Here is a 20802-nt window from a genome sequence, read left to right as displayed (position 1 = left end):
ACAGCTCGACAGGACATGGGATGTCCCAGCGATCATGGCCCACTTCTCAACGTGATGGGCCAGGAGGGAGAGCAGTCTCGGGGGTACCTCTGTGTTCCAGGAACTGGTCACCAAGTCAGGCCCCTCCGTGTAGGTTTGGTCATTCATTGTCATCACATTCTGTGAGGTGGGGACTTGCATTCCCATTTTTACAGAAGAGAAACCTGAGGTGCACGTGGCTACAGTGACCCGTCCAAGCCCAGGCAGCTGGGATGAGTGGAGCTGGGCTTTGAGCTCAGGTCTGTGTGACTCCAAAGCCCAGGCTCCCCTCCCTGGTCCCAAGGCTCTCCAGTGCTGCTGTGGGAACAGGGATGTGTTTTGCTAAGGCCCAGTGAGAGGTGATACCTTTGCAGGTCCCAGGGAGTGGGGCACTTCAGGACAGGGCCCAGAGGAGCCTTTGCAAGGAGAGATGGGTTCTGTTAGCTCTAGGAAAGAACCAGAGCCTCTTAAAACAGTCAGCACACCTTTGGCTTTTTGTCCCTTGTCCTGGGTTGCTGATGGTATGGGAGCCAGTCTAGGTGCCCCCAGAACTGGGGCCGCCCCTGGAATCCTGTTGCTAGTGCTTTCCGGCTTCCCAGTGCCTGTAGGCCTCTCAGAGAGGAAGTGGCGGTGCCCAGGTGTCACAAGCCACAGCAGCTCCCCGAGTGCCTGCGCTGACTTGGCCTGACCGTCTCCTGCAGATGGCCCGCATGCTGCTGAAACGGGGCTGTAACGTGAATGGCACCAGCTCTGCAGGGAACACGGCCCTGCACGTGGCGGTGATGCGTAACCGCTTCGACTGTGCCATGGTGCTGCTGACCCATGGAGCCAACGCGGATGCCCGCGGCGAGCACGGCAACACCCCGCTGCACCTGGCCATGTCGGTGAGCCCTGTGGGGTGCCGGTGGGAATGCAGGGGGACTATCTGGGCCGGAGCACTCCTCCCCATCATCTCCCTCCCTCCTCAGTGGTTCCAAATCATCTTCCCACCCAAAACTCACTTCAGAACCTGCTTCCTCCCTCAGGAAGCCTTCCAAGTCCCCCTGTCAGCCCTAAAAATCATCACCTCCGTGTGTGCTTTGGTACGTTTTCTTTGTCCCCGCATTTGACATTTGCATGGTGTGAGAAGGAAACATGACAGCCCTGGCCACAGACTGGCCCTGGGCAAGCCACGTCACCTGTCACCCTCAACTTCCTCATCCAGACAATAGTGGTGTCCATACCTACCTGGAAAAGTTGTGGAGAGGCTTGATTAAACGGTGGACAGTTGGTCACACTCTGCAGAATGTCTAAATGACACACACAGTACCTGGCATGAGTGAGCAGCCTGCTTCCCTTCACTGGTCCACATTTGCTTTCACCTCCCTGGGAGACTGTAAGATCTTGGCCGGTTGGCCAGGTGTGGTGGCTCATGCCTGTAATCCCAGCACTTTGGGAGGCCAGTAGGTGGATCACCTGAGAGTTTGAGACCAGCCTGACAAACATGGAGGAACTCCATCTCTACTAAAAATACAAAATTAGCAGGGTATGGTGGTGCATGACTGTAATCCCAGCTACTTGGGAGGCTGAGGCAGGAGAATGGCTTGAACCTGGGAGGCAGAGGTCGTGGTGAGCTGAGATCGAGCCATAGCACTCTAGCCTGGGCAACAGGAGTGAAACTCCGTCTCAAAAAAAAAAAAAACAGCAAAACATCCTGGCGGGCAAAGCCTGAATATGTAGCCTAGCAGCCCGCGGCAGGTGCTGGGCACCTTCGTTGGTTTATTATAAAACACAGTTCCTGCCCTCAAAGTCCTTACAGTCTGGTTAGACAGCTAGAGTCTGAACATATTAAATCTAGCAGAGGAGGATGTTATTGGGTTACAGACACATGTGTGTTCACATATTCTTTTTTTTTTTCTTTTTTTTTGAGACGGAGTCTTGCTCTGGCACCCAGGCTGGAGTGCAATGGTACGATCTCGGTTCACCACAACCTCTGCCTCCTGGATTCAAGTGATTCTCCTTCCTCAGCCTCCCATGTAGCTGGGACTACAGGCATGTGCCACCACGCCAAGCTAATTTTTGTGTTTTTTGGTAGAGATGGGGTTCTACTCTGTTGGCCAGGCTGGTCTCAAACTTCTGACCTCGTGATCCACCTGCCTTGGCCTCCCAAAGTGCTGGGATTACGGGTGTGAGCCACCTCGCCCAGCTGTGCGCATGTGTTCCATAGCAATACCGCATGTGTATAAGTCAGTTTACTGAGTCTCAGTGACAGAACATGAGAGACCCCTGGGACTTTAAAAGAAGTCGATTCAGGACAAATTCAAGGACATCCTGTTTTTGTTTCTGTTTTGTTTTTGTTTTTGAGTCGGAGTTTTGCTCTTGTTGCCCAGGCTGGAGTTCAATGGCATGATCTTGGCTCACCGCAACCTCCGTCTCCCAGGTTCAAGCGATTCTCCTGCCTCAGTCACCCGAGTAGCTGGGATTACAGGCACGTGCCACCACACCCAGCTAATTTTGTATTTTTAGTAGAGACAGGGTTTCTTCATGTTGGTCAGGCTGGTCTCAAACTCCTGACCTTAGGTGATCTGCCCACCTCGGCCTCCCAGAGTGCTGGGATTACAGACGTGAGCCACCATACCCAGCCGGACATCCTGTTTTATACCAAAGGCCAACACTTGGGAGAGATGTTGTTGCCCAAAAGGCTGAAACTATAAATAGTTTGGTTTTTGAAACTCTGGACATTTTTAGCACTGGGTAGGCCCTTGGAATGATCTAGTTCAGTAGTTCTCAAGTTTTTTGGCCTATTTGATCTCTTTATAACTCTCACAAATTATTGAGGATCACAAAGATCTTTTAATGATCTGGATTTTATTTGTCTATATATACTCTATTAGAAATTTAAAGTGTGAAATTTTCAAAATATTTATTGCATTTAAAAATAATATCTATGCCTACTATGTATGCACAAAAATTAAAATTAAAATTAAAATTTTTTTAAAAGCTTAAAAAATAACTGGCCAGGCACAGTGGCTCACACCTATAATCCCAGCACTTTGGAAGGCCGAGATGGGTGGATCACCTGAGGCCAGGAGTTTGAGACCAGCCTGACCAACATGGTGAAACCCCATCTCTACTAAAAATACAAAATTCGTGGGCCATGGTGGCACACGCCTGTAATCCCAGCTACTCAGGAGGCTGAAGCAGGAGAATCGCTTGAACCAGGAGGCAGTGGTTGCAGTGAGCCCAGATGGTGCCGCTGCACTCCAGCCTGGGCAACAAGAGCAAAACTCCATCTCAAAAAATAGAAAAAGAAAAAGAAACTATTCTTAACCTCACAGACTCTCTGAAAGGGTCTCATGCATTCACAGGCGTCCCCAGGTCTTACTTTGAGAACTGCTGAGGTATTTTGGTGATTTTCATACCATCTTCGCAGTTTTTGGCATATTCATCAACCACCTTTACAATTATGTACTTAATCATCTCTTCAAACTGGCTCACTTTTCAACTGACTTAAATTTCTTTTAAAAGAAATGTTGCTTTACTACCATAAATGGCCATCCATCCATCCATTCACCCAACCGTAAAAGGTAACCACACACACACAAAATCACAGTTAGTGATGAAAACACACACATACCTGTACCCATAGAAGTCCTAACAGAATGTGAAGAACCGTTTGGAAAACCCAATTATAGACGCACCACTTCATACTCTAGCAGGGAAATCAGGTCCCAAGAAGAGGGAGGTGACAAGACCAGAGCCCAGACTTCTAGGCGGCTAGCCACTTGGTGCGTCCTGTGAAAGCATGCCATGCCCTGTGCCCCTGCCTGGCCTCCAGCTGTGAAAATGCTTGATGCTGTTTGTGGGGGCACTCCCCTGAAGGCTGCCGTCAGGGGCATGTGTGTTCAGTGACCCCTCAGGGATGACACCCTGGATTGGGTGGGCAAGATGGCCTCCCTTGCCCTCACCCACCCTCTCCCTGCTACTCCTGAAAGCCATCAGCAGCTGACCTACTGTATCCCCGTGGCTCCTGGGTCAGGGTACAGATGCACTACCTCTTTGGAGGTAGAGCTGGCAGAGCTGGGGCGAGTCACGTCTAGTTTCTGCCTGGGTTCTTTTTTTGACTCAGTCTGTTGCCCGGGTGGAGTGCAGTGGTGTGATCTCGGCACACTGCAACCTCCGCCTCCCGGGTTCAAGCAATTCCCCTGTCTGAGCCTCCCAAGTAGCTGGGACTACAGGTGCCTGCCACCACACCCGGCTAATTTTTTGTATTTTAGTAGAGACAGGGTTTCACCATGTTGGCCAGGCTGGTCTTGATCTCCTGACCTCGTGATCTACCCACCTTGGCCTCCCAAAGTGCTGGGATTACAGGCATGAGCCCCTGTGCCCAGCCTCTGCCTGGGTTATTAAACCCTCACCTGTAGGTGCTTTTAAACTTGTTTATCAGGGCTCTAGCCATCAAATGGCAGATTGACTGGGGTAGGGTCAGGAGGGTTCCAGTGTCTCCCTGTGCTGACGAGAGGCCTCCTGGGTGAGTTGACAGGTTGGGGCAGGCAGCCAGGTGTCTCTTTGCTCTTCAGTTCCCTGAGCGGTTACACATCTTATCCTCTCTCCATCCCCGACAGAAAGACAATGTGGAGATGATCAAGGCCCTCATTGTGTTTGGAGCAGAAGCAGATACCCGGAATGACTTTGGGGAGACTCCTACACTCCTAGCCTCCAAGATTAGCAAACGTATGTGCTCTGCACTCTGGGGCCAGAGTGGGGTGAGGGTGGGATGGGTGCAGGGACTGAGGAGGAGGGAAGTCCCAGCCATCAGGCACCAGCTTCCTGTGCTGACTCGCCCTGCTCAGAGCTGCCAGGAGTGCCTGGCACTCAGAGGGAGCTTCCTTACCCAAGCACGAGGGCCCTGAGCAGTAGATGCAGGCTCACCAAGGAGCTTGCCATACCAGCATCCTCTTCCCCGCAGCTCCCCCTCCCACCTCAGGGTGCTAAGACTCCCAGCAGGGGTGGGGACAGGAGAGGCAGCAGCAGCCCTCTTCTCCCACTTTGAGGAAATTCACTGATGGGACCACTGGCTAGAATGACCATAGGGTGCATGCGCTACATTGCACCAGCCCCGAGCATGCCTGTGTGGACGGGAGTGCATGGACCCACGCTGCACGCTCGCCCGATGAGCCTTAGCTTCAGATCTGGACAGCAGATCCTCCTCACCAGAGGCCTGGAGCCCACTCTGGAAGGTTTCAGGGAGCCGTGGGGGTCACTGTGGGCAAGTACCTGATGGCACCAGTGTATGCATGCCAGGGCACATGCAGGTGTCTGCATACACCGCATCTGTGGCCTCCTTTTCAATGATCCCATCCATCAAATGGAATAGGTGCCCACTGGCTGGCTCACTAGTCCCTTTGGAACCCTCAACTATCCACTTAGCATTTTTGAGACTCACCGAACGTGGCCACGGGAATCCTGCTTTCTTGGCTGGAGTAGAAGGCAAGAAGGGGTTCCCACAGTCATCGGGCAGGGTGAACACCGACCTCCTCCTCCCATATCCCATGGTCGTCCCCAGCCCCTTCCTTGGCCTTAGGAAGATGCTTGGGATGTACCAGCCTGGGGCAGCACTCCCTGTCAGGGGGTGCCCAGGGCCTGGTTAACTGGGACAAGGGACAGAGTGTGGAAAGGAGGGGCCTCACCTTTGATTGTGGCACCATTTCTGATCCTGTGTGATCTCCCCTTCCCCAAACCATGACAAGTTGTCACCAGGAAGGCGATCTTGACTCTGCTGAGAACTGTGGGGGCCAAATACAGCTTCCCACACATCCATGGGGTCCCCACGGAGCAGGGCTCTGCAGCACCACATCACCCCTTCTCCCTGGAAAGAGCTCAGCCCCCACCGATCAGCCTAAACAACCTAGGTAGGCCTCGCCCCCCTGACTCCCTCTTCTCCAGCTGGTTCCCAGGCCCCACCAAAGCAACAGGATCCCCAGGATGGAAGGCGCCGAAGGAAGCAGGGGAGGATGGAGCCGGATTTGTCAGTCTCCAGGCAGACAGCAACCCATAGATCCCAGAGGCCTAGGGCGTCCCTGGCTGACGTCTCCCGGTCCGTTGCCCTGAGAGGATGTGCCCTGCACACAGTCTCAGGCCTGGGCATTTCCAGTGGCACCCATAGGGTGGCTGCACTCGTTGCCCTCCTGTCCCCAGGGAGCTCAGGGTGGGCACTGAGGAGTGCTGTCGGGGGTCTGGGGGCCCAGGCCCTCTGGCTTCTCCTCTGTCCCTCTGGCTTCTCCTCTATCACACTGTTTGAATCTCGGTTGAACCTGAAACCTGTGTGCCCCTTTCCTGGCCCCATGGTGATTTTCAGGCATTGAATGTGGCCAGGCAGCCAGCATCTGCCCCAGTACCTCCTTGGTAACCAGGGAGACACCCCCAGGTTAGACAGGGCCCTTTTCTAGGCTTTCTGTCGGCTGGCCCACCCAGGGACCTCGATTGTTTGGGAGTGGCATCCCCTGAACAGAGGGCAGCCGGGAGCCAGTCCCTGGCGAGCCAGACTTTTAACTGTGGTGGCGGCAGCACCTCCAGCCAGGGTAGCCCGACCAAGCCTGGAGCTCTGGAGAGGCACCATGACCGCCGCCCTTAGTCCTTCTGGCTCCACCTCTGTCTCCCCTCCCAGGAACTGCCCCCTCCACCTCCCGTCTTTATCTCTCAATTTTGCAGGCAGTCACCCAAGCCAGGCCGGATGGTGGGCCTGGGGTGCGGCGTCAGATTGGTAATGCCCTGGGCCTGGAGAGGCCGCTGAGCCTAGCCATGCGACATTAGCGCTAGCTCTCGTTCCCCAACTCGTCCTTCTCAGCTGCATACACGCTACATGCCCCTCCCCTGCGCTCTGTCCCCTGAGCTTTGTCCTCAGCCTCTCTTGGCCACTTTCCTGCTTCCTTTGTCTACTGCACAGCCATGTGCTCTGGGGAGAGGGAGACACCGCTTCGCAGCCCTTGGTCCTGCTTTGCTGCTTCTAGACCCTGCACAGTGGTGGGGGGCTGTCAGAGTTGGGGTCACGCAGGCTGCTGTGCCAGGTACCTGGGGGCTGGGCTGCTTGCAGGAGGGGCAGCTAGTCAATTGGGTGGGCATGGGGCAGGCCCCAGACCCAAAAGAACACGTGGGCAGAGTGGATGGTGGGCCTGATCCCGGAGGCCACTGGGATTTCCAGACCTGGGATCAGGACAAGGGGTGTCTCCCTTTCTCCATGGACTTAAACCCTGAGGAGCGTCCTTTTGACTAAATGACGTTGGCGAATCATGAATCCCCTTTAAGCCTCACCTGTCAATAGGGAATACGAATTCTTAGCCCCTGTGGTTATCAGCAGCATCGCTCCGATGCAAGAAGCACTTTGTCTGAGGAGAACACTCAAGGTTGTTCATGCCTCGGGGTTTCAAGAGGAAGACATTGAGGGGAGTTGGGAGCTGGTTGGGCGGGGTGGGGAGCCCTTCCCCTTTCCACTCCAGCCGTTTCTCTCCTGTGGCCTCTGGCTAAGCTTTCTCCTGGGACAAAGAGTCCTTCCTGGGGGCAAGGGACAGATGACACAGGGAGTGGGGTGAAGGCGCGGCTACGGGCAAGGCACAGCCCAGGTTTGATCTAGGGAGCCCTGGGGTGGCAGGGCTTGGGGACCTGCCTGGCCACAGCACACCCTGCCCTGTGCCTCACAGAACTGCAGGATCTCATGCACATCTCTCAGGCCCGGAAGCCAGCCTTCATCCTGGGCTCCATGAGGGACGAGAAGCGTAGGTAAGTGGATCGAGAGCGGGGACGGCGGGGAACGTGTGCACTTCCTGCCCTTCACCCCTCACTGTTGCAGGCTCGGGGCTTTTCTCTCTGCACCCCCACAGCCTGCGAGGTGGCTCTGCTCCTAGTCATATAGTTCTCAGCAGAGACAGAGTGTGGAGAGTCTGTGTCACTCGTTCATGAATTCCTGGCAGTGCAGGCTCTGGAGGACCAGCCCAGAGTGTCAGGCTTCTTGGACTTGGGGGGCTGGCACGGTGCTCTGGCCTCCCTCCCTGACCTCCTCATGGCTGGAGGAGGGGGAGATGCCCGGGTACCCCCGGGGAGATCTCAGCGGCTGCTTCCCACTGCTTCTACCAGCCTTCTTAACCATCTCCCTCTGCAGAATAGTGGCATGGGCTGCCTTCCCCAGCACCTGCTGTATACCCAGGTCCATTCTAAGAGGGAGGCCTGGGTGACGGGACACAGAGAAGAAGCCCAGGCCTTACCCTTCAGGCATAATCCTGGGTTTCTGGAGTCAGTGCCAGCTGGCACGGCACTTCCAGCCACGGTGCTGACTCCACCTCCCTTTATTGCTGCAGTTGATTAATTTATTCTTTATTAGCCTCTCATGCTCCAAATAGCCTTCCCAGGGAGGAATTAGTAACCTTGTTTTGCAGATGCAGAACCTGAGCCCCTGAGAGGCTAAGTGACTTGCTTAAGGTCACACAGAGTGAGTGTCAGGGTGGGGACTCACACCCGGGTCTTCCAAACCCACGTCCTTCCTGCTACCCGAGGCTCTCTCTGGGTTCTCTGATGCCAGCCCCCTTCAGGGAAAGCTCTTCTCAGAACCAGAGGCAGCTCCACTCCCGGGGCCAGGCTGTGATTGTACAGCTCTGTGGGTCCCCACACATCCAACTCACTTCCATGCCACCCTGTTGTGTGCCCTGGAGGTGCCCCTGCCCCATAAGCATTCCCTCCCCTGTGCCCCCTTCATGCCTGCACACACACACACATGCACACCCACCCACATGCACACACGTGTGTACATATACAAACACGAACACACAGACACATAGATACACATGCAATCCACACCCACATGCACACACACACGCACATGCACTCACATACACATCTGTATACATGCAAACACGGACACATTCACATAACACAGACTTGCACACATATGCACACATGCAAACACGAACACATGCACACATGCACATCTATACCCACATAAGCACATGCACTCACATGTGTGCACACATGCAAACATGCAAACACACACACACACACCGCTGTGCAGGGACTGAGGTAAGGCAGCTGCACCTGAGGGAGGACTCACATTTAGATTCCCCAGATTCTGGAGCCTCAGCTCCCTCCCTGGAGCAGGGCTGAGGGGAGAGTCAGGAGACCCCTCGGTGCCTCCCCACTTGGACCTTCCAAGCTACAGAGCCCTGCACCCTCTGGGTTGATCTCTGTCGCCAGCCCCGCATCTTCAGGAGTCTTGCTTATTTCCTTTGGGCTCCAGCAGCAGCATAGCCTTCCCTGCCACCTGTGGGCTTGCTGGGGGACTGGGCACCTGGTCCAGGAAAAGACCCCTAGAGGTGGGATCCAGGCCTCCTCCATTTATCAGCCCTCTCGGGCACCTCCTGCATCCCCTTGATATGCAGCACTGCCCAGAGCAGAGGTGCTCGGCCTCTGCCCTCATGGAGCTTCCCGGTCAGTGCAGGAGGAAGAGAGTGAAAGATGGTGAATGGAGTGGAAGCATCCTCCATCAGGAAGTGGGTGGAGCAGGGTGCTGGTGGCGTCAGGGCAGGCTTCTCTCAAGCAGTGGCATTCAAGCTGAATTGGGATGACGAGAAGATAAGAGGAAGGTTCCAGGCTGAGCAGACCACAAAGGTGTTCCCCCAGGGCATGGCCAATGAGGACAGGCAGGAAGTGGGGAGACGGCGTCAGGGCACGCTGGAGAGCATGTAACTCAGGAGGGGCAGACACGGGTTCAGGTCCAGATCCCATCCATGTGACTGTTCGCGTCTGGGAACAAAGTCTGAGGTGCACTCCCTCCTTCACTCAAAAATACGCAGAGAGAGCAGATGCAGTGGCTCCTGCCTGTATTCACAGCTACTTGGAGGCTGAGGTGGGAGGATCACTTGAGCCCAGAGGTTGAGGCTGCAGTCAACTATGATTGCACTACTGCACATCAGCCTGGGCAACAGAGTGAGACTCTGTCTCTATGAATAAAGTAGCATAGGGATGTCAGGAGGGTCTGCCTCAGAGGCGTTTGGGACAATGACATGAGCTAATGCTGGTGACACCTACCCGCAGCCCCTGGCACAAATCTCTTCCTTTCCCCACCCCTCCTCCCCTGCTTCTACCTTGCGTGGAGGGCCCTGACACCCCCTGACTGCCCATTCCTGGCCTGGCTGTAGGGTCCCGGCCCCTCCTCCCCCAGCCTTGTTTATCAGGCACCTGCTTTGGGTTGGGGAGACTGGCCTGGAGCCTGCTGGGATGGCGTCTGGTCAGTGAGGCCATCCCCCGACCTTCCTTTCCCTTTCTCTGTTGTACTCTCCACCCCCTGAAAATACTAGACATTTGTTCCTTTACTGCCCTTTCCCTAGCCCCCCCTGGGGTGAGGTTCCTCAGGTCCGTCTGGGTCCGTCTGCCAGGGCACAGCTGCAGGGGACAAGGGCTGTGAGGGCGGATGTAAAGTGCTGGGCTGTGGTGGGACCCTCCTCTCTCCCGCCGCTGTTCCCACTGCAGCCACGACCACCTGCTGTGCCTGGATGGAGGAGGAGTGAAAGGGCTGGTCATCATCCAGCTCCTCATCGCCATCGAGAAGGCCTCGGGTGTGGCCACCAAGGACCTGTTTGACTGGGTGGCGGGCACCAGCACTGGGGGCATCCTGGCCCTGGCCATTCTGCACAGTGAGAGCTGGCACTGGGGATGGGGACGGGGGTGGGGGGCGCTGGGCTGAGACCTGCCCTCAAGGGGGCTGAGTTTGTTTTCAGAGCTTTGCAGAAAGAGGATGGAGGGGGAGGGGAGGGCTATAAGCCCTTTGTGGAGGCTAGGGGTGGGCTGCAGATGCTGGGGTCCCAGGCTGGAAGGAGAAGGGCTGGGCACACGGGCTTGGGGCTCCCCTGTCCTCTGGCCACAGAGGGTAGAGCTGGCTGTGTGAACTTAATGGGGTAGATAATATTTAATAAAAAGCATAGCAAGCATTTTTTTTTTTTTTTTTTGAGACGGACTCTCTATCTGTCGCCCAGGCTGGAGTGCAGTGGTGTGATCTCAGCTCACTGCAACTTCCACCTCCTGGTTCAAGTGATCCTCCTGCCTCAGCCTCCCAGGTACCTAGGACTACAGGCACCCGCCACCACACCTGGCTAATTTTCATATTTTTAGTATAGACGGGGCTTCACCATGTTGGCCAGGCTGGTCTTGATCTCCTGACCTCATTATCTGCCCTCATCTGCCTCCCAAAGTGCTGGGATTACAGGCATGAGCCACTGTGCCCAGCCAAAAAGGGGGCTTTTCTCTCCCTGTCCGGGATGTTGCAAAGGAAGGGCCCAGAATGTGGGTTTGCTTAGGCCTCGGTAAAGGCACCTTCTCCAGCCACCTCCTGTGCTCAGGCTCTCTGCAGGCTGTTCTCCTGGGGGAGCCAGCGTGTGGCCGTCCTGTCTCCCCACCTCCCGTCCCCTCGTTCCTAGATAAGTCCATGGCCTACATGCGCAGTGTGTACTTTCGCATGAAGGATGAGGTGTTCCGGGGCTCGAGACCCTATGAGTCAGGGCCTCTGGAGGAGTTCCTGAAGCGGGAGTTTGGAGAGCACACCAAGATGACAGACGTCAAGAAACCCAAGTAAGCCCTGGCGCACTGCAGCTGTTCCCTGGGGACAGAGGGCTCCCGTCCTGCTTGGGGTGGGGAGCAGCTCCTGGAGAACAGGTGAAGAGCACCCCACCCTTGAGGACAGCAGAGGGAACCCCCCTTCCAGGGAGGCAGAGGGCTGGGGTGTGGCTCTCATTTGGGCATCCATATACTTGCTGAGCCTGGCTCTGCCCTGCCTGGCCAGGGGTCTGGGACTTTCCTGGAGAGAGCCTGGCCACCCTTCTCTGAGACCACCTGGGCAGAGGCTGGGTTTTCGCTGCCCAGGCAAAAGGAACCCACTGACCTTTCAGATGACACAGCTGAACAGTTTCTCACAGTTCAGACAGCACTTGCTCCCATGATTGGACTCCTAGGTTATAATCACAGGGCTTCAGTCCTGCCTTTAATTTAAGGCCTACAAGACTTGAACTAATTTAAGTCAGACTAAAGGAGAAAGTCACGTCTCCAGGAGACATTTGTATGGGAGGCTCAAATCCTAGGACTAAGCAACACATCCCATTCGGGGCTGGACGAAAGGTGTGTTTCATGCAGAGTGTTTTGAGCATTTCTTAGTGATTTTTTCATATTTCGAAAGTGAGTCTCCCCCGGCTTCAGGGGCCTGACATCCCCTCTGTGGTCTTCCCCAGGGTCCAAGGCTGGGGACTTTAAATCTCTTCTCCCACTCTGGGGCTTGTCTTTGCTTTGGGGTGTTTCCAGGTTTGTTTGTTTGTTTGTTTTTGGTGGGCCCATGTTCTTAATGGGGTAGATAATATTTATAAATATTTTTCTTCTTGTAGTCCCTCCTTCCTCCCTGCCTCCCTCCTCCCTCCCTCCCTCCTTCCCTCTTTCTTACCGTCTTCTCTTCCCACCTCCCCCCTCCCTTCGCCTTCCCCTCCCCTCCCTCCCCCTCCCTCTCCCTCCCTCTCCCTCCCTCCCCCTCCCTCCCCCTCCCTCTCCCTCCCTCCCCCTCCCTCCCCTCCCCCTCCCCTCCCCTTCCGTCCCCTTCTGCTTTCCTTTTCCTTTTTTTTCCTTTTTGAAACAGGGTCTTGCTCTGGGGCCTGGGCTGGAGTATATATTGCCATGAACACAGCTCACTGCAACCTTGACCTCCTGGGCTCAAGCAGTCCTCCCACCTCAGCCTCCGAGTAGCTGGGACTACAGGCATGTACCACCACACCCGGCTAAATCATGTATTTTTTGTAGAGATAAAGTTTCACTATGTTGCCCAGGCTAGTCTCCAACTCCTGAGCTCAGGTGATCCTCCTGCTTCCACCTCCCATTATAGGCGTCAGCCACTTTTGATTTTTCATTCACGAACCCCTTTGCTGCCCCCAGGCGGCACACAATTCTCCTGTGTCAAGTTGGAAAGCTGTCTAGATCTGCTTTTTACGTTTAGGTCTTCTGTCACCCTGGAATTGATTTTTGCATGAGGGTGAAGTCCGAGATCTTCATTGGCCAAGAATGGCCGAGACCGGCCAATGTTTTCCAAATGACTGGCCGATTTCCCAGCTCCATCTGTGAAGTCTGCCTTTCCCTCCGCATCTGTGGGGCTTGCTTCCTCAGCAGTGGGTCAAGCATCCCTCTGTGCTTGGATCGGCTCCAGGCTGTGTTTTGTTCCACTGGTTGGAAAGCTGTCCTTGTGCCCGGGCCACAGAGCCTCAATGATTGCAGCTGTGTGATGAGTCCTGGTGTCTCTGGGTGGCAGATCCTCCACCGTGGCCTTCTTCAAGAACATCAGGGCTATTCTTGGAGGCAGTAGTGAGAGGAAGTGGTTACAAGCATGGGCCCCAAAGTTTCCTCTTCTCAAAAATAGGAATATGCCAGACATGGTGGCTCAAGCCTGTAATCCCAGCTCTTTGGGAGGCTGAGGTGCAAGGATCACTTGAGGCCAGGAGTTCAAGACCAGCCTGGACAACATAGTGAGACCCTCATCTCTATAAAAAAAATTTTAAACTAACAATTAGCTGGGCATGGTGGCACATGGCTGTAGTCCCAGCTACTTGAGAGGCTGAGATGGGAGGATCGCTTGAGCCCTGGAGGCTGAGGCTGCAGTGAGCTGTGATCACATCACTGCACTCCAGCCTGGGCAATAGACTGAGACCCTGTCTTGAAAACAAAACACGCAAACCATAAAAAGAGAAATATTTTTAAATTCTACTCCATTAAGAACATGGGTACCCCCAAATAAATAAATATAAATTTAAAAAAACACCATAAAGGGAGTGAAAGGACCAACCACAGAGTGGGAGAAAAGATTTCAAAGCCACACATCCATCAAAGGACTCATTTTCTTTTTTTTTCTTTTTTTTTGAGATGGAGTTTTGCTCTTCTTACCCAGGCTGGAGTGCAATGGCGTAATCTCGGCTCACCGCAACCTCTGCCTCCTGGGTTCAAGCAATTCTCCTGCCTCAGCCTCCTGAGTAGCTGGGACTACAGGCGTGCGCCACCACGCCCAGCTAATTTTTGTGTTTTTAGTAGAGATGGGGTTTCACCATGTTGACCAGGATGGTCTGGATCTCTTGACCTCGTGATCCACCCGCCTCAGCCTCCCAAAGTGCTGGGATTACAGGCGTGAGCCACCCCGCCTGGCCAAAGGACTCATTTTCAACATGTGAAAAGATCATCAGAAGTGCTTAAAATAGTAACCACCATTTCACTTTCTTTTCCTATGAGTTTGACTACTCCGGGTACTTCTAAGTAAAATTTGTAGGAGGTAATTGATTTGGACCAGGATTCTGTACGAGGCCCAACAGACCAAACCAATATAGAGTCACTCATGCTAAGTGAACCTGGTTAGCTTAGGCATATACCCACGTAACAATAGCTGAGCTCTGGTTATCTACAACAGTCGATCTCTCGTCAGTCGCAGGTGGGCAGCTGATTCAAACAAGGCAAATCAGTTAAGCTCCACACCTCACTTTGGTTTTCAGTCCGTCAACACTGCCTGACCACATTGCAGGCCAGAGTTCTTTGAACGTAAGCTGGTTCTGTGGACTGCCTGACTCTCATTTCATCAATGAAAGCCAACTGTTATCTTTAAATTAGTTGCAATTTTATCTTTGACATTACCTTATGTAAGTGGAATCATACAGGGTTTGTCTTTTTGTGACTGGCTTATTTCACTTGACATTCATGTTGTAGCATGTGTCAGAATTCTGTTCCTGGTTCAAGCAATTCTCCTGCCTCCACCTCTCAAGTAGCTGGGATTACAGGCATGCACTGCCTCACCCGGATGATTTTTTTGTACTTTTTTTTCTTTTTTTTTTTAGTAGAGACAGGGTTTCTCCATGTTGGTCAGGCTGGTCTCGAACTCCTGATCTCCGGTGATCCACCCACCTCAGCCTCCCAAAGTGCTGGGATTACAGACATGAGCCACTGCACCCAGAATTTCCTTCCTTTTTAAGGCTGAATAACATTCCATTGTCTGTATCCACCACGTTTTGCTTCTCCATTCATCCAGATGGATATTTTGGTTGCCTCCTTTTGGCTATTATAAATAACGCTGCTGTGAACATAGGGTGTGCAAATACCAGTTTGAGGCCTACTCTGTATTACTTCTAGAGAGAATTCTGATGGGTTCAGTTTGCTAATGTTTTGTTTAAGATTTTTGTGTGGCCAGGTTCGGTGACTCACGTGTGTAATCTCAGCACTTTGGGAGGCCGAGGCGGGCAGATTGCCTGAGTTCAGGAGTTTGAAACCAGCCTAGGCAACATGGTGAAACCCCATCTCTATTAAAAAATAAAAATAGCCAGGCATGGTGGTGTGTGCCTATAGTCCCAGCTACTCAGGAGGCTGAGGCAGGAGAATTGCTTGAACCTGGGAGGTAGAGGTTGCAGTGAGCCAAGATCACAACACTGCCCTCCAGTCTGAGCAACAGAGCAAGATTCTGTCTCAAAAAGGAAAAAAAGAAGAAAGAAATTTTGTGTCCATGCTCGTGCTCGTGGGTGAGCTTCACCTGTTTTTTCCTATTTTGGGTTTTGAGGGAATATTTCCTCTTTTTATTTTTTTCTGAAAGAGTTAGTGTAATAGTGACTTTATTTTGAACTTATGGTAGCCCTTGATAGTAAATTCTTCTAGGCCTGGAGTTTGCTTGGTGGGAAGATTTTTGATGATGGAATTAATTTCTTTAGTGATTGTAAGACTACTCAGGGTTTCTAAATACCTTTTTGAGTTAGTTTTGGTTAAGCGAGGTTTTTCTAGGAATGTGTCCCTTTCATCTCAATCTTCAAGCTTACTGACAGAGTCGCTCAAAATATTCTCTTTTTTCTAATGCCTGCAGCATCAGTTGTGACGGCCCCCTTTTCTTTCCTGATTCTGATAACAGATAACAGACATCTTTTTTCAGTCTTGTCACAGGCTTTTCCATTGGATTAGCCTTTCTCTCTTTTTCTTCTTTTCTTTTTTCTTTTTCTTTTTTTTTTTGAGACAGAGTTTCACTCTTGTTGCCCAGGCTGGAGTGCAATGGCATGATCTTGGCTCACCGCAACCTCCACCTCCCAGGTTCAAGAGATTCTCCTGCCTCAGCTTCCCAGGTAGCTGGGATTACAGTCATGCACCACCACACCCAGCTAATTTTGTATTTTTAGTAGAGATGGGGTTTCTCCATGTTGGTCAGGCTGGTCTCAAACTCCCGAACTCAGGTGATCCACCCGCCTCGGCCTCCCAAAGTGCTGGAATTACAGGCATGAGCCACCACACCTGGCTGGATTGGCCTTTCAGAAAAACCAGCTTTTACTGAATTGCCCTCCCAAGGTTGGACCAATGTGACACTCCCCCAGCACTGCCGGAGACAGCCTGTTTTTGGGGGCTGGTGAGGGGAGAAGCCCACCCATCCTGAACAGAGGTTGGAGCAGGCACTTTGCTACCCAAGGCCTGGGCTGAGAATGTCAGAGAAGGGGAAAGGTGGGTGGACAGGTGGCTCCGTGGTCCTCCCGCCTCATTTCTCTCCAGGGTGATGCTGACAGGGACACTGTCTGACCGGCAGCCAGCTGAACTCCACCTCTTCCGGAACTACGATGCTCCAGAAACTGTCCGGGAGCCTCGTTTCAACCAGAACGTTAACCTCAGGCCTCCAACTCAGCCCTCAGGTTTAAACCGTGTTTCATGCATCCATGGGGAGCGACTAGCCTGAGAGGCTGCAGGGTGCTGGGTGGGAGTCCTGCCCTTGCCACTGACCCACCCACTGTGCTGGTGTTTATTGGCTGAGGACAGGGATTACGGGGGCTGGTGGGGGGCAGGGAGCTATCAGGTCCCCAGCAGGTTAGAAAAGTCCCTGGCAAGTCCTTAGCTGGACCTGCCTTCCACCAGGATGAATTGGCCAGACAGTGTGGCCTGGTGGGTCCACACCTTGAGATCTGAGTGCATGGGTTTTATACCAGTCCCTTATGTCCCTGGGGCACCCTCCCTTCCCGCCCCCAGACCAACTGGTGTGGCGGGCAGCCCGAAGCAGCGGGGCAGCCCCCACTTACTTCCGACCCAATGGACGCTTCCTGGACGGTGGGCTGCTGGCCAACAACCCCACGCTGGACGCCATGACTGAGATCCATGAGTACAATCAGGACCTGATCCGCAAGGTGGGTGCCTCAGGCCCGAGGGCCTGGACCTGCTGCTCCCAAGAGCCAACCCTGTTCCAGCAAACCATGCTAGGGACCGACCCCCAGGACGGCAGGTGGTTTTTACACACGCATTCATTCATATGTGCACGCAGGGCAACTTGATGTCACTGGAACCTGTGCTGTGGGTGGGGTCTGCCCGAAGCACCATGCTAAGACGGGGTCTGAGGCCCACTGTGCTCTAAGCGTGCATGAGTGGGGAGGGTGGCACGCATACTGTGCACGGGCCACTCTGGTCAGCCTGGGGATAGGACACCTACTTGCCCTTGAGCTCACCTCTGTGGAGAGACAGCCTAACAGGAGCGTGCGCCCCCACGGGTTGCCGGTGCCGTGGTGGAGGACCATGATGCCTCTGCTGAAAGATCTGGGGGCTCGGAAAGGGCTCCATGGAACAGGGGACCCATCCTGAGGACTTTGGGGACAGGGCAGTGCAGAATCAGTGATCTGGAGGAAAAGCAGCCGTCCTCGCCCTGCGGAGGTACAGCTGAAAGCAGTGGGGGAGCGAGCTCGGTGGCTGAGCTCCGGCCCTGGAGCCAGAGCGCCTCGGAGGGGGGTCCCGCTTCTGCCCATGCTTCACTGCAGCTACTGAATGGGGCCATCACGGTGCCTCCCTGAGGAGGCTGGGAGGCCTTGGCATGCTGTTTGTGAAATGGTCACAGCAGTGCCTGGAGCTTGAGCTCCATCCTTGCTGCTGTGCCGGGGAAGCAGAGGCTCTGGATGGACAGGGAGGGGAGTGCCCTCTAGGGGCCAGATCAGGCAGGGCAGGCTTCCTACAGGTGGCAGACTGTCGGACACCAGCCAGTCTAACTCTCCTATTGCATGGGGATGGGGAGCCTTGGAGCCAGAGTGGGAGATATCACTCAAGATCATCCAGCAAATCGGCTGCAGAGGTTGTTCTGAAACAAACAAGAGACGCAGCACCCAGGGCCCAGGTTCAAGCCTTAGCCCCTACTTCTCTACCATGTGGCCCGGGCAGCTGCTTCTGGGCTTCGCTGAGAGTCCTCATTTGCGAACTGGGTGATCAGCGCCCGCTCCACAGACTGATGGGAGATTAAATGAAGTCATGATGCAAACACCTGGCAAATCACAGACACCAAGGAACACTCTCTGCCTTTCCTCCCCTAGCTTCGACTTGACTTGGGCCAGCATCAGACGGGGTGGGCGGGATCATTTTCGCAGCTGGTGTATGTGTGGTCCTGTTGCTACACAGGTGCTGTCCCGAGCAGATGGCACGTGCCACCTGCACCAGCCCTTCCGGGGGGGCTGCAAGGGGCTGGTTGGAAATCATGCCAGGTGTGCTCTTGCCACCAGAGGCCTCTTGCCCTGTCCTCATGTGCCCCAGATCCCAGCCTTGGGCCTCCCCTTGACGCTCCCCTGCGTGTCCCCTGCCTGTGGAAGATCCTCTCTGACTGCCCCTGTCCTGTCCCCAACAGGGACAGGCCAACAAGGTGAAGAAACTCTCCATCGTTGTCTCCCTGGGGACAGGGAGGTCCCCACAGGTGCCTGTGACCTGTGTGGATGTCTTCCGTCCCAGCAACCCCTGGGAACTGGCCAAGACTGTTTTTGGGGCCAAGGAACTGGGCAAGATGGTGGTGGACTGTGTGAGTGTGGGCCCCTCCCCCGGGTCACTTCCCTCAGGGTCTGCAGTCCAGGTTGATGGCTTCCCCCTCATCCTGTGGGGCCTTTGGTGTCAGCGGAGACAATAGGGCTTTAGCCAGCTGGAGAGAGAGTCCCCAGTTCAGAGTCTCAGTGTGAGGCAGGGCCCCTCAAAGACTGCCAGCAGGGGTGTTTTCAAACACTTTGTAGCTGTGGATGCCTTTCTGCAAACATAGCACTGTGTAGAAGCCCAGAGTGGACAAAAGCTCCAGAGTGGGCCCGCCCAGGTGGCTTGCCCCTGTAATCCCAGCACTTTGGGAGGCTGTGGTGGGCAGATCACTTGAGCCCAGGAGTTCGAGACCAGCCTGAGCAATATAGTGAGACTTCGTCTCCACAAAAAAATTAAAACTTAGCTGGGCATGGTGGTGTATGCCTGTGGTCCCAGCTACCCAGGAGGCTGAGGGGGAGGACTGCTTAAGCCCAAGAGGCAGAGGCTGCAGTGAGCTGTGATTGCACCACTGCACTCCAGCCTGGCAACAGAGGGAGATCTTGTCTCAAAAAAAAAAAAAGAAAAAGAAAAGAAGGAAAGAAAGAGAAAAAAAGAATGAAAGAAACAAACTAACTTCAGGGAGAGGGGACATGGAGGCCTGTCCACTCAGCTGCTACTCTTTCCCCAACTCACCACCCCTGAAGTGGCTCTGCTGAGACGCCTGTCCCTCTGATTGCACAGCTGGGACTGTCTCTGCAGTCCCAGGAAGGGGCCTTGTCCCAGCCACTCTGTTGCTGTGTGGCTCAGGCTGACTCAAAGAGTTTGGGGGTCCCCAGGCAGGGGCTCCAGGAGTGCATGGCAGGGCCGGACAGGTGTGAGCCGGATGCTCACCAAGCCTGCTTCTCACCAGTGCACGGATCCAGACGGGCGGGCTGTGGACCGGGCCCGGGCCTGGTGTGAGATGGTTGGCATCCAGTACTTCAGGTGAGGGCTCAGCCCACCCCCAGCCCTCAGCCCCCACCCCCGGCCCCCCTCAGCCCCTAGCCCTGGCCTGGTCAGACTCGCCACCCTTCCCCTCTCAGCTCTGGTATGGACTCTCCCTTTCCCCAAGGGCCTGCTCTGTTTCCCGAGCACACCCTGGTCCTAGCTGTTGTCCCCTGCCCAGCCTGAGCATCCTAGGGTGACCCCTTCCTCCTTGGCCTGGACAGATTGAACCCCCAGCTGGGGACGGACATCATGCTGGATGAGGTCAGCGACACAGTGCTGGTCAACGCCCTCTGGGAGACTGAGGTCTACATCTATGAGCACCGAGAGGAGTTCCAGAAGCTTATCCAGCTGCTGCTGTCACCCTGAGGGCCTCCGCCCTCGCACCAGCCCAGCTGACCTCGTCCACTCAGCCTCTGCTGGGGAGCCCAGGCCAGGCCCAGCCACTGCCCTCCCGGGCAGATCCGGGTCCAGGCAGCTCTGCGTCCATAGACCGGGCCTGGGAGAGTCCCAAGCTGCCTGCCTGAGGCTGGTCCTGGAGGCCACTCTCCCCCAACCCCCTGTTCCAGCACTTCTGTCATTTTAGGCTGGGAAAGTCTAGAGCCCCCGTTGGCTCCTTTCCCTGACTGTAAAGGACAGCTGACTCCCCCATCAGCTCAAACACTAAGGGTACCCAGGTGCAACCATACCCTGCTCCAGCCCCAGCCTCCAGCAAAGGCACTCCCAGGCTTCCTGGTGGGTGCAACCCACTCCCTCTGCCCTCTGCCCTGTTCCAGGAGTCTGGAGCTAGAGAAACGGAGTGTCCCCCACCCCATCAGCCAGGAAAGCCCAGGCCGCAGAAGCAGGATGCCCGTTGGACTTTGCCCCTCACTCTGACCCAGCCCCTCAGCTGCCCAACCCCGAGAACTCTCAGCTCTCAAAGGTCACTCCGGGGAGCTTATTCTTCCCAATGGAAGTGGCTTAAGAGCCAAAACTATGAAATAAACCATTTGGATTCCAGTTCACCTG

The 20802-nt window shown here is 54.6% G+C and overlaps 1 protein-coding gene across 6 annotated transcripts in view; it reads left to right on the top strand.

The window, feature by feature from the left end:
- The window catches only part of PLA2G6 (phospholipase A2 group VI), a 54181-nt gene extending 33388 nt beyond the window's left edge, over nt 1–20793 (top strand). For 5 of the 6 annotated variants that reach the window (XM_021668732.2, XM_064368039.1, XM_064368040.1 and 2 more), the window contains 10 exons: nt 720–902; nt 4623–4731; nt 7695–7773; nt 10513–10676; nt 11457–11607; nt 16564–16700; nt 17032–17186; nt 18659–18826; nt 19721–19794; nt 20019–20793. In XM_021668732.2, coding sequence (XP_021524407.2) covers nt 720–902; nt 4623–4731; nt 7695–7773; nt 10513–10676; nt 11457–11607; nt 16564–16700; nt 17032–17186; nt 18659–18826; nt 19721–19794; nt 20019–20163 — 1365 coding nt within the window. In that variant the 3' untranslated portion in view covers nt 20164–20793. Of the gene's footprint in view, nt 1–719; nt 903–4622; nt 4732–5747; nt 5910–7694; nt 7774–10512; nt 10677–11456; nt 11608–16563; nt 16701–17031; nt 17187–18658; nt 18827–19720; nt 19795–20018 lie in introns of all 6 variants that reach the window. The other variant, XM_021668735.2, reaches the window with a different exon arrangement.
- Nucleotides 20794–20802: the final 9 nt, after the last annotated feature.

The sequence above is a fragment of the Aotus nancymaae genome, unplaced genomic scaffold (genome assembly GCF_030222135.1).
Source record: "Aotus nancymaae isolate 86718 unplaced genomic scaffold, 86718_ANA_hifiasm-v0.15.2.pri h1tg000076l, whole genome shotgun sequence".
Lineage (NCBI taxonomy): Eukaryota > Metazoa > Chordata > Mammalia > Primates > Aotidae > Aotus > Aotus nancymaae.
This window is presented reverse-complemented; position numbering and strand designations above follow the sequence as displayed.